General features: G+C 37.1%; 1 protein-coding gene across 1 annotated transcript; it reads right to left on the bottom strand.

Annotated features, from left to right (window-relative positions):
• Positions 1 to 1,900: 1,900 nt before the first annotated feature.
• LOC114761141 (uncharacterized) lies at positions 1,901 to 5,400 on the bottom strand. The gene has a single exon (XM_028950466.1). The coding sequence runs from the start codon at positions 5,098 to 5,100 to the stop codon at positions 4,198 to 4,200; it is 903 nt and encodes a 300-aa protein (XP_028806299.1). The 5' UTR covers positions 5,101 to 5,400; the 3' UTR covers positions 1,901 to 4,197.
• Positions 5,401 to 12,754: the final 7,354 nt, after the last annotated feature.

The following is a 12,754-nucleotide window of genomic DNA, read 5'->3' as shown; positions in this document are numbered from 1 at the left end:
TTTGAAGGCAACATTAAGGTTTTTACTTTCCAAGTTATTATTCTTCACTAGATAAAGCATGCATTCTTGTGATTATGTTCTGATGTCTGCAGTTTCGTTATGACATTTGTGTCTATATGATGACGACCTAAATGTTTGCTCAGTTTATATTATCTACTTGACTATTTTTGCAATAGAGCTCAAGAGTAAGGGAAGGGGAAAATGGTAAAAGTCAAACTATTGATATGTGAAAGTTTTTGTTGGTTAGATTCCTTTTCTAGAATATTTGAGATATCCAAGTATTTGCTTCCAAATGTAATAATAGCATTGCTTGTTGATGCTTGAAAATCCTTGTCCCAGAATTTTGGTATTTCATGGTTCAAGTGCCACAGAATTTCAACTGGATATTGGAATTGAATGATCTGTTGACAATGGCTAGATGTGGGTATTTTATGTTGAAAACTCACCATTTCACCTTCATTCATGTTCCATTATAATGCGCTGACTTAATTATGTACTCATCTTTTTTTTTAACCAAAATTATATACTAAACATCTTGCTGTCCTTAATTATATAGCTCCTTATTTTGTTAAACTATAGGTGTTTACTGCCAATTCGGAATGTGTAAATAGGGGATTGTGATCTGTCGCAAGTGGGATCCTGCCTATCTTTCTATCTTGTTTCTTGAAAGTTCCAGGATTTTGTAGTTTATGTAATCATACAGATCTTGCTGAATGAATCTATGCAAATTTGATTGGTAGTATTGTCAATAAAATTAGCAGCATCAAATCCCAATAGGGATCATTATTCAAAATACAAATATTTATTGGATATAGAGTTGGTATTTGTAAGTTTTGCTTTTGATTGAAAGTGTAAAATGTGACTGGCGTTCATAAAAATATAAATACATGTAGTTGTAAAATTGCAAGAGCTATTAACAAAAAACATTATCATCAACTCAGGACAGGCTCTTGGAGATGCTTTAAGTTCCAAACGTCTCGGTAAAAATTAGGGTAAAAGTGCCACTTCAATCAAGATTTTATTTTCAGGTGTAATTTTATTTCTGATTCTTTAGATCAAGATTGAAATTACATCTAACCCTAAAAATTATACAAGTGTTATATTTTAGGAAATCAAAATCAAACTATAAAGTTGTATTGTCGAAGTATATGTTATCTTATGCGTGCAGAATGCGTCGCCAACCAATATCCGTTGTCTATATAGCAACTTGGATTTATTTTTGGCATGTTTATAAACAGTTACTTGGGGGGAAAAAACACAAGTATCATGCAAAGATACCTCCATAACCATTTAGAGGGAGATGTTTTTGCATGATACGTTATACAAAAGAAAAAATATTTATCTATGTATTATCGTCACAATACATATGATTATGAGATATTGGAAAAAAATTGCAAACCATTTGCTATTTCAAGTCAGACTGACAAATTGGATCTGACCCAACTTGGACTCCAAATGAAAGCAATTCTCTGACGGCAATCTTTTGCATTTACATAAACTTGTTTCGTCGTGCTTAATTGAAAGTATTCACAACAAATCATAAATGATACACTTCCGATCCTTAGATTTATTTAACTAATTTGATTATATTAAAAAAATTAGATGAGTCAATTAATTATAATATATTTTTCTTAAAACATCATAATTATATTTTTTAATATCTTCTTTTTCTCTCTTATTTGATTATGATTAAAGAAGTATCAACAAAGATAATTTTAAAAAATTAATAAATATAAAAAATAAGTCTTATATTTAGATCGGAGAAGTACAATATAATTTACCTCGAGTTCTCCATAAACACACAGTAGGAAATTCTCTTTAAAATTGCATATCCCACTTAAAAATTCCTTCACTGAGTAGGATCATGCTGTTTGTTCGCTTATTAAGGACTTCAATCAAATTGCTAAGCCACACATTAGTCTAACGCATACTACAATAATATCTCTGTGTGCGTGTGTGCGCGTGTAATGTCATATAGTATTTATTCCCAACCAGTGGTCAGGCCAAATCAAGGGGCATCTTACCTATTTTCCCTACCACCGGTAAATGAAACTTGACCTCTAAAAAGAACTGCTGCAAAAAGAAATGGTTCTTTAAAGCAGTGACAAGCCAGTCATGTAGAATATGCAAAGTAATGATCCCTAGGCTACTGTAACGGTGCATTTCTTAATCAGTACCAACTAGCATGATGCAGAGTAGGCCTTCAAGCTTATAGCTTTGTTGAGCAATCCACATCCTGGCTCATGTTTGAAAGCCAAGTTTAGGCCTTCAAGCATGATGCAGAGTAGGCCTTCAAGCTTATAGCTTTGTTGAGCAATCCACATCCTGGCTCATGTTTGAAAGCCAAGTTTACCAGAAAATAGATCTTTCTGCTTCGACTTCTTAGCCTTAACTACTCTAATTGGGCACCTTTCCCCCGGAAAACATAAATGGGGTTAAACAGAATTTCCTTATGCGAACAGGATGTTCCTCGGAGAATCATAGGCCATCCAAGTTTGCTCCTCATCTGGCTAAGAAATCAGCAGGCATGTTTGTTTCGCGAGGGACAAAATTGAACATCAAAGATTAGTTGCTCCCGGCAGCGAGCCAATCGCAAAGCGTATGGAGTCTGATGAGAGACGCGCTTGAGCACCCTTCTGAAGCAGATCATTCTCTGATTGTGCTTTGACACAGACACACACACACGGACGAAAATAAAAGGAAAAGAAGTAACTGATCATATTCATTTCCTAGTCTACCCTTCATGACCGAATATGACGGGTGAAGCGAAGGTGATAACAAAGAACAAGACCTAAATGATTGATGCAAGGTCTATAAGCCTTTATTATCATCGCTCACTAATATCTGTCCCCTTTAATATACTTTCTATGTACGGATATGACAATTGCCTCCTATCACATCATTCCCATAACACAATTTATAATCCCGTTTTTTCCAGCCAAAAAAGAAAATCACGTCTTGCAGCAGAGTTTCAAAACAATGAATAAAGCTTCTCAATAAAATTCATAAATCTTAGTTAGAACTCAGTTGCTAACTCATGAGCTACGTTTATGCTCCGACAAATTCATAACTCTCATAATAAAAACAGTTCTCTCATATATCCAGTAGCATTCAACCTAAAAAGTGCTAGCTGCCTCATCACACAATTGAAGCTAGAAAGCTATTTCATTAGATAATCGTAGAACAGCATGAAATAATTAGTTTTGGTAGCATGACAGAAGATCACAGCCAGCTTAGTGAGTAAGATACCAGGATACGGATTACCATAATTGGCACGAAGCATTTGGGATATAAACAAAGTATGAACAAGGAATCTTCCATCATTCATCACTAAATGGAAAATGGTTGACATATACTGAAGATAGACCCAAATATTAATTTTGGCCTTTTGTCCAAGCTTACTGCGCAAAATGGACCAAATCAAATTACTGCTAGCATCCAATGAACAAAGAATACGTATGGATAAACAACAGATAAAATCAAATTCTGATAGCAGTCAGTGAAGTCGTGAACAAGATTACATGAACCATAAAGGATTATTAGATCAATCACAAACAACATTCCATGGAGGACAGATTAATCTTAAAGGTTTGACTTTTCTAAATATTTCTCAATCTACGGGATTATTTTATATTCATTTAAAAGTGCAATAACAATAATGAAGATAAAGTATTATCATACACACATACTGGATTTCCTCGAATATATTGGTTCGTTGGCATTTTACTTCCACCCTTGATAAAATCAAGAAAGGAATTTGTGATATACAGATATGACAAATTTGAATTGAATATCAGCTTTTGTTGAAAGAGCCCAAAAAAAAAAAATTCTGCTTTTGCAGCTGGACATTTGTAACACTAAAATGCTGGAGTAAAACAAGAAATTCCCATTAGGCAGGAAACAAATACTTCTGAACAAATAAACAACTTCATGAAAGCTGCCAGAGTGCCAGCACAGTTGTTAGTAAGATGCTTTGGTGCATGCATTATGGGGCACTAATCATAAGCCAAAAATAATGCAGATCATTTCTCTTAGACGCTCTGCTCAAAACCTTCATCTAATCATGACATTAACAATTATTCAAGAAAGGAGAGCATGTTCTTTTATTAAAAAATATATAAATAACCCCTGTAAAATGGTGATAATAGCAAGAACGAAATTTTACAGCTGAAGAAAAATAATAGGAAGCTTAAATATTTAGATTTCGGGACTTATCTTCATCTTCTTGGGGAAGCCGAAAGCCTTCCCAATTGAATCAACAATTCTCTGCTGCGATTTTACAATCATCTCAATCCGCTTATTCTCCATCTCCAACCTACACCTCTCAGTTTCCTTCATCATCTCCATCTTCAAATTCTCCATCCCAATGAACCTTTCCGCAAAAGCCTTCATCTCTGCAGCTACCCCAGAAACCAACCCCGTTCCTTCCACCATTCTTCCATCATTTAGCTCCTCAACATTCTCTTCCACCTGTTCCTCTTCCTTCTCTTCAGAGATCCTCCAACGCCTCTTAGCTACTTGCTCCCGAGAGAACTCAGGAACTCCTCTATATTTACTTTCAGGTCGCTGGCTGAGAAAATAATTACTACTCCTTGACTGGCCATATTGCCGTCTTTCATCAATCTCATTATCTTTATCATCATCATCACCAACATCAACGTCATTTTCTTCTTCGTTATCACCATAATCAAAGGGCATCAGAGCCACAAGCGGTCGGGCAGAAATAGGCATAGGGCCTTTCTCTAATTGGTCCATAAGGTCAAAGTATTGCCAAACGCGAGTGCCACTGGAGGAAGCAGCCAGACGATGGTTCTCGGCACGATAACGTTGACGGAGCTTTTCCATCTTGTGGCGGCACTGGACGGCGGTCTTGGAGGGCTCATTGTAGTCATAACCGCATCGGACGGCGACAGTGACGGCGACCTCTTCCCACTGGTTGGCCTTGAGAGGACCTCGCTTGAGGGAATACCATTTCTCTTGGTAGGTTTGGATGAGACTGATTGTTTCTTGATGGGTCCACGGAATCGATTGGGGCTTCTTGGTGGGTGACGCGGTGGTGGTGACTGGGGAGAAGGGTTTAGGTGAGGGAGGTGAGGCCATTGATGGGCTCTTCTTCCACGTTGGCGCTCTTTTTGCCCTGTTTTTCTTGGGATTTATTTATGTCATGGTGGTTTAATCTAATTGAAGAGGAAGAGTCGGGCTTTGGTCGACATTAGGTTGTGGTGGTTGCGTCGGCTATGGCGGTGACAGTGGTTGTTCATGAGGCCGTGACGGCGATGGCGGACTCGGGTGGAGCAGAGGGGATTGGATGAGAACAGTGAGAAGATAGGCTTCGTCGCAAAACGCAAGCATACCATCCTGTTAGGACGACGACGACCCCGGGTCCTCAAAATGGGGGCGTTCTTCTGGGCAGAGAAGTAATTCAAGGTACACACCCCGCAGAGTTATTTTGATTTTTAAACTTTTTAAAATGTTTGTGACTAAATTCTAAGATACATTTGTCACGAAACATTAAAAATGAGAGATAATAACTGAGATTATAATTAAAAAAATTATTAAAAATTTTTTTAGCATGAATGTTTGTTTATTATATGGGATTACGTAAACTCATAAAAATAGGATTGGAAAATATCATTTTCTCTCATAATATTTCTTAATCTCACATATATGGTTTTGTCTAATTCTATATAACAAGTAATCTTTCATATTAAACACTATTTTCTAAATCTCAATCCTAATCCCCATCTCTCATTTTCAATGTTTAGCATCAAACGGTTCCTACAAGGAGAAATTTTAAGATGAGGCATATAAGACATATTTATATTATATATAGTTACTATTTAAGTTTCAAAATATTATTACTGTATTTTCTAGCCGGCCAAAAAGAATGTTACTTTATTTGACATGACAAATACTACCTCTGATATTATTTATAAGACCTCATTTGTAGATTATAAATAGAGTTTTATAATTACGATTGAAAGTATTAATTTATTTGAATATATATATCAAAGAGTGTATTTTTTTTTTATAGAAGACAATTTTATTAAAGGAAAAGTACAATGGTATATAATAGAGAGAATTACAATAAGGTCTCAAGGAAATAAAATAATTACTAAAAAGTCTCATTAACAATCTAAACAACTTATAATGATAAGTTTCAAAATAGTAAATGACAATTTCTAAAACTTGTTTTGTAATTATTTTCTTTTCTTATGACCTCATTGTAATTCTCCTTACATAAAATATTGAGTTTCATTACAAGTTATGATAATTAAAGAAATGAAATATCCGCTAAACCTAATCTACAACCAAAGCTAACACTAACAAGATCATTATACCACCATAAATTCATAACGAATGAAAGCAAAAGACAAAAATTGTGTCTTAAAAAACAAGTAAGGGCTTGAATCAGAAAATTAAAACAATTCCAAATCAATGTCAACATAACATATCAACGGCAGTTCGGTCTAATGAAAAAAGCTAATTCCTCATAACGTGATGAACTAATGTTCACATTTCTATTAGAAAAGATGGTCACATTTTAGTACCCAACAATAAACATAGATGATTGAAGATTGCCATTAAAGGCAAAGATATCCCAAGAAATACTTATAAGGTTACTAAAATAAAATTTTTCATCTATGAAACTTTTTTTTTTATCTGGGCAGGCACAAATATCCTTCTATTAAATGCAATTATGTTTAAAATACTGTTAGGCACTAATATGGACACTTTCTCTAATAAAAATTCAAATATTGATTTACACGTTATGAAAAATTAGTCTATTTTGCTAAATCTAAGTCTCTTGACTTCAACGTCAAGGAGGAACTCCATTAAATTTCAAAGTTCAACATCTTAGCCCATGGGTGTAAGTGTAACACTCCCAAGAAGAAAAACCTGGAGAGCCTGTTGGAAATGCAAAGTTGGGCCATATTAAAAGGATCCAAAACAAAAGATCACAACGTGAGTAGCCTCGGATCAAGAGAGCTAGCCACGAAATTCTAATGAGTTTTTCAAAAAATTTATTAACTCTATCTAAAAATAATTTTTTTACACGTAATAACTGAATAATCTGATAATAAATTTCTAACTTACGTTTGAATAATAAATAATGGAATTTTTGGAGGTGCATATGCATTATGCTTTCCAATAGAATGTTAGTTTGTATCACGACCGACAGAGCGGCATTCATCATGCCGTGAATCCAGACCCTTATAGAGGAAATGTCGGATTTGATGGAGATAGATATGCAAGAGATGTCTGCATCATTATTATTATTTTTTGGCCAAAAAGCAAGTCATTTTTATTAATAACCAAACAAAAGTACACTCACTAATAGCCGAAGCCAGAAAAGAACACTCAAAAAGCCTGACATACAACCTAACACACGAAGCTTAAACCAAAACAAACCTAAGATACAACCTACTAAAAATGAAAGAACCAACAAGTAACAAACAAACTCAAGAGACATATATAGCCTATTAACCAACACCACACCTCTCAAACCTGCCATCATTATCTGCATCAGTAATTTTGGAACTTCCGAAAATGTTGCTGTCTTCATGTCTGAGGCCATACAGGTATGTACTCTGAACTCTGAAGTCAACTGGTCATGCTTCTTCATCAACAAGTGTTGGTCTTAACGGAAGGGGTTTTAACCGCTTAAATATGAGGTCCTAAATTTGAGTCAGCATGAATGCTAAAAACCCTAGTGGGAAAGCTACTCCCAATTAAACCTGATGATGCTTGAATCTGGCCTCAGCGCAGATAGCTATATCAAAAAAAGAAATAGGTTTCTTCATGGTGCTTTTGTTTGTTAATGGCAGGGAGTGGGGAGCATCATAGAATTGGCTCCCGGTTACTTGCCTGCTGTCTACGATACTATCAAAAAAGCAGGAGGCCTTTGTATTGAAGATGAAGTTCAGGCAGGATTTGCTCGTACTGGCAGCCCTTTCTGGGGATTTGAGGCTCATGGTGCTGTACCTGACATAGTGATCACACTACAAGAAATTGTAAAAGTAGCAGCGGAACCTTTCTAGCGGTTAAAGAAAACCGCTAGAAATTTCAGATATTTCTAGCGGTTCCTACAAAAACCGCTGCAAAATACAGACGGTTTGACCATTAAACGCACATTTCTAGCGGTTACCCCCTAACCGCTAGAAAATTAGAGCTAGAAAACTCCCCGGGCTTTGGCGGGAACTTGGCGCCAAATTTGTAGCGTTTACTTTCTAGCGGTTCAGGCTAATAAACCGCTAGACACTGAAAAATTCTAGCGGTTGATGCATGAAGCGCTAGAAATTTTTTTCATTCCCCGAGGAGTTTAGAAATTTCTAGCGGTTCACGGCCGAACCGCTAGAGATTTCTAGCGGTTCGGCCGCGAACCGCTAGAAAGTCTGGCGGTTCAAGGCCGAACCGCAGACTTTCTAGCGGTTCGCGGCCGAACCGCTAGAAATCTCTAGCGGTTCGGCCGTGAACCGCTAGAAATTCCCAACGGTCATATGACCGTTGGGAATTTCTAGCGGTTAGGCACAAAACCGCTAGAAATTTCTAGCGGTTTTGTGCCTAACCGCTAGAAAGTTTCGGTCTATATATACCCCCCCCACACTCTCACTTCTTCAATCGTTCTGGAAGCGAAGCTCTGCTGAATTTTCTTCACAAACATATTTGAGTTCTGATTCAGTTGCAGATCCTTATTTTCAGGTAAAAATAGTAATTTATTGATAAATAATTTTTATTTTATGTTTTATTTTATTAATTTTATTATGTTATAGCTTATAAATTAATTTTTTTATTTCATTTATAAATAATTACTATTTGTTGTTATTAGGATGCCTCGTCGACATGGGAAAGACCCAGTTGATCCTGAGAGAGCTGGACCCAGTGAGGTTCATCATGATGCTGATGAGCCATTTCCCAGCATTCATGACTACGATTTGAGCGAGGAGGATATCCTCAGTTTTATGGAGCAGGATGGTATTGAGCGGACTGAGGAGGCTCATTTTACTGGGGATGAGCAACCCCATGCTGATGCTGCTGACGAGGAGGAGGAGGAGGAGGAGCAGCAGGATCAGGGGAATGAGTATCCCCAGGCTGCACAGCGTCCTGCTCCGAGACGTCAGGCTGGTTATGAGGTGGAATTTGTCGGTAAGTATTTATTTTAACTTTTTAAAGTTTTGATCAGTATTTAATTTATATAGAAATTATATTAATTTATTGATATATAATTTATTTCTTAATTAAATTTTGTAGACACTGAGGGGAACAGGTCCTATCGGAGGCTGACAGCCAGAGAGCTGTCTATGATGACGGGCGGACGAGTGGTTGTGCCGCTCAATGAGTTGGGCCAACCGACGAAGAAAGGTGGCCAGTTGTACAACAAGTACGTGCGCCTCCTTGGTCAGCAGTGGACGCTGTTCCCCATCTACGTGCAGGACTGGAAGAAGATCACCTCAGACAAGAAGCAGCAAGGCTGGGAAATAATGAAGGTAATATAAAATTGTTATTTATAATTTTTTTAATTTAAATAAATGATTATATATTTTGTTTTCAAATAATTTAATTGTTTGATTATAATTTTTTATTTATTTAATTTGTTTGTTATTTATAATATTTTTAAAAGTAGTTAAATGAATATATTTTTAATTTAAATTATTTAAAAGTAGTTAAATGAAAATAATTTGTTATTGATTTCATTAATTTATTACTTATAATAATTTTAAATTTAGTTGAGTAAAAATATTTTTTATTTAAATTACTTAATTGTTTAATTATTATTAAACTTTGATTAATTTATATTTTATTTATAATATTGTTAAATTAGTTAAAAACTAATTATTTGTTTTTAATTATTGAAATTGCTTAATTATTTGTTTATAATTTGTTATTTAGTTAATTTATTATTTTAATCATAGAGTAAATTTATTCTGGGGGAGGAGTTGAGGGCTGACACGATCAAGAGGCTGGGGATGGCATGGAAGAACAGGAGGGCCGACCTGTGGAGGGAGAAGAAAGGTGACGGGACGAGGCCCCTCCAGGAGATACTGGCAGATGTACCTGGTGGAGTCCCGGACCAAGACTGGTCTACTTACGTCTATTTTAGGATGACGGCTGACCAGATGGTATGATAATATTGTATTAATTATAATTTCTTTATTTTTTATCCGACTTGACTCATTTAATTTAATTTTTTACATTTTGCTTCAGGCTCTTTCTAGGAGAAATGCTAGGAGCGTCAGGCATCAGACGATACGTCATAGGGCTGGATCCAGGAGCTTTGCGATCACTTATGACGAGATTGTGAGTACTTGAAATAAATTTATTAAATATGTAGATGTATTTAATTTGTAACTAATTATTTCTTTGATTTCATTTACAGATAGAAAAGACGCAGCAGGAGCGGGGATACACGCCCACTTATGGCGAGATGTGGCCGATGGTGTATAGACCCCGAGACGGGCGTGCGTCGGATGAGGTTGAGGAGATAGCGGTAAGTAATAAATTAAATATTAATATAATATCACAGTGTAGATATCATTATATTATAATTAACTTCTTTATATTAATTTTGGTAGGCACGGATGACTCAGGTCGATTCCGAGTTGCGTGAGTCTCAGGGGTCTGCCTTGGATCCCACCGCCTCACTTTTAGCGGGTCGTGGCCGGCCGCAGCACCCTGGTCGAGTTAGCGGGCTTGGACTTGGACCTACACCGACTAGGCTGCCCCGCTCAAGTGGCGCTGGCCCTTCATATACTGCTGGGAGCTCTCATGCGAGTGCGAAGCGGCCGGGTTCCTCATCTTCAGAGGAATTGCGAGAGGAGCTCAGACAAGAGTTCGAGGCCAGGATCGTGGAGCGTGATCGTCAGTTCCAGGAGCGTGATCGTCAGCTCCAGACGCAGCTTGACCAGCTCTTGGCAGCTGCTACGGCTCTGCGTCATGTGGTGGTCAGTATAGCTCCAAACATCTCGGTTCCTGACATCCCCGACCTACACATGCCACCAGTCCCGCCCCTACCCCGCCATCCGCCAGTCCAGTCCCAGCAGGTTGAGCGGCCTGCCCACCGTCAGCCGGAGGATTCAGCAGAGGATGATCCCGATGATGCTGCTTCTGCCCCCCACCCATGATTTGCTTTCATTGTATCGGATTTTATTAGAATCTTAATTTTACGGTTTTATATATTATTTAGATATTTATCTAAATTTTATATTTATTTGTTTCCTTTATTGATTTATTTCTATAATTTTATTTATGTCAAGTACTAATTAATATTGAAATATTTATTTATTTATTACAACATCAACATTACAATTTATTAAACACGTTAAACATATTAATTACTCGAAATAATTCTATAATCATTTATTAATTTAATAAATATTTTTAAAACTGTAGAATTTTCTAGCGGTTCTGGTGAACCGCTAGAAAATTGAGAATTTTCTAGCGGTTAGAATTTTCTAGCGGTTCACGTGAACCGCTAGAAAATTCTCAAATTTGACCGAATTTTCTAGCGGTTATAAAACCGCTAGAAAATTCAAAACAGATGGAGAGAAAATTCCCGTTAAACCGCTAGAAATTTCTATCGGTTTGTAACCGATATTTAGAATTTCTAGCGGTTAATAACCGCTGGAAATTGAAATTTTCCGTTAAAACCGCTACAAATTTGTAGCGGTTTTGTAACCGCTACAAAAAATGACCGTTCCTCCACCCTCCTTTATAAGCTGAAGCACTTCAACTGAATTTCATTTTAACTTCTCTTTGAGCTCTGTGGCATATTTTCACGAAATTTGAGCATTATTAGTCATGGATAGGTCGTGGATCAACTTGCACCGGTCGACTCCGCAATACTTGGCTGGTCTAAACTATTTCTTGGATTTTGCTTTCGCCAATGCTGCCGTAAATGGTAAGATTCAGTGTCCCTGTCCTAAATGTAATTTCAAAAAGTGGCATCCCAAAGATATTGTTAGGGAACATTTAATCTTTAAGCCTTTTCCGCGAGAGTACGTATTTTGGCAACTACATGGGGAACGGCTAGATATGGGTGCTGAGTCAGTGCCAGTAGTTTCACGGATGGGAGTTCGAGTGGATGAGGCCGATGCCGTGAATGATGCTGTGCGTGATGCTTTTGGTGTTCACGAAAGCTCGAATCCCAACGAAGATGAAGTAGAGGGACCTCAACCGGAGTTTCTAAGAAACGAAACTGCTCGGGAATTTTTTGACCTCATGACCGAAGCTGACAAGCCTCTTTATTCTGGGTGTACAAAGTATTCGAAGTTGTCATTCTTGGTGAGGCTGTATCACATCAAATGCTTGTGCGGTATGACTGACAAGGCGATGTCTATGTTGCTGGAGTTACTGGGAGATGCTTTCCCCCAAGCTGAATTCCCTCCGTCTTTTTACGAAGCAAAAAAGATTATTAACAAGCTTGGCTTGAACTATAAGAAGATAGATGCATGCCCAAACGACTGTATGCTATACTGGGGAGATGATGCCAACAAAGAGATTTGTACGAGATGCAAGACGTCACGCTATAAGTCGGTACGAAAGGGCAAGAAGCAAAAGAAGAAACCGGCCAAAATTCTCAGGTACAAATTATTACAGCGTGTTACTTGTTCCGTCTCTAAAAATATTCGGTATTTTAAATTTTTAATATATTATTTTCTTAGATACTTTCCTTTGAAACCACGGTTGCAAAGAATGTATATGTCATCAAAAATGGCTCAGCACATGAGGTGGCACGCGACTGAGGAAAACCTAG

The sequence above is a fragment of the Neltuma alba genome, unplaced genomic scaffold, assembly GCF_004799145.2.
Source record: "Neltuma alba isolate B1F8T4 unplaced genomic scaffold, ASM479914v2 tig00011084_pilon, whole genome shotgun sequence".
Classification (NCBI taxonomy): Eukaryota; Viridiplantae; Streptophyta; class Magnoliopsida; order Fabales; family Fabaceae; genus Neltuma; species Neltuma alba.
Note: the sequence above shows the minus strand (reverse complement) of the source record. Positions and strands in the feature narration are given on the sequence as shown.

Coding starts and splice junctions, on each gene's coding strand:
- LOC114761141 (XM_028950466.1), bottom strand. CDS start 5,100: ATGGCCTCACCTCCCTCACCTAAACCCTTCTCCCCAGTCACCACCACC.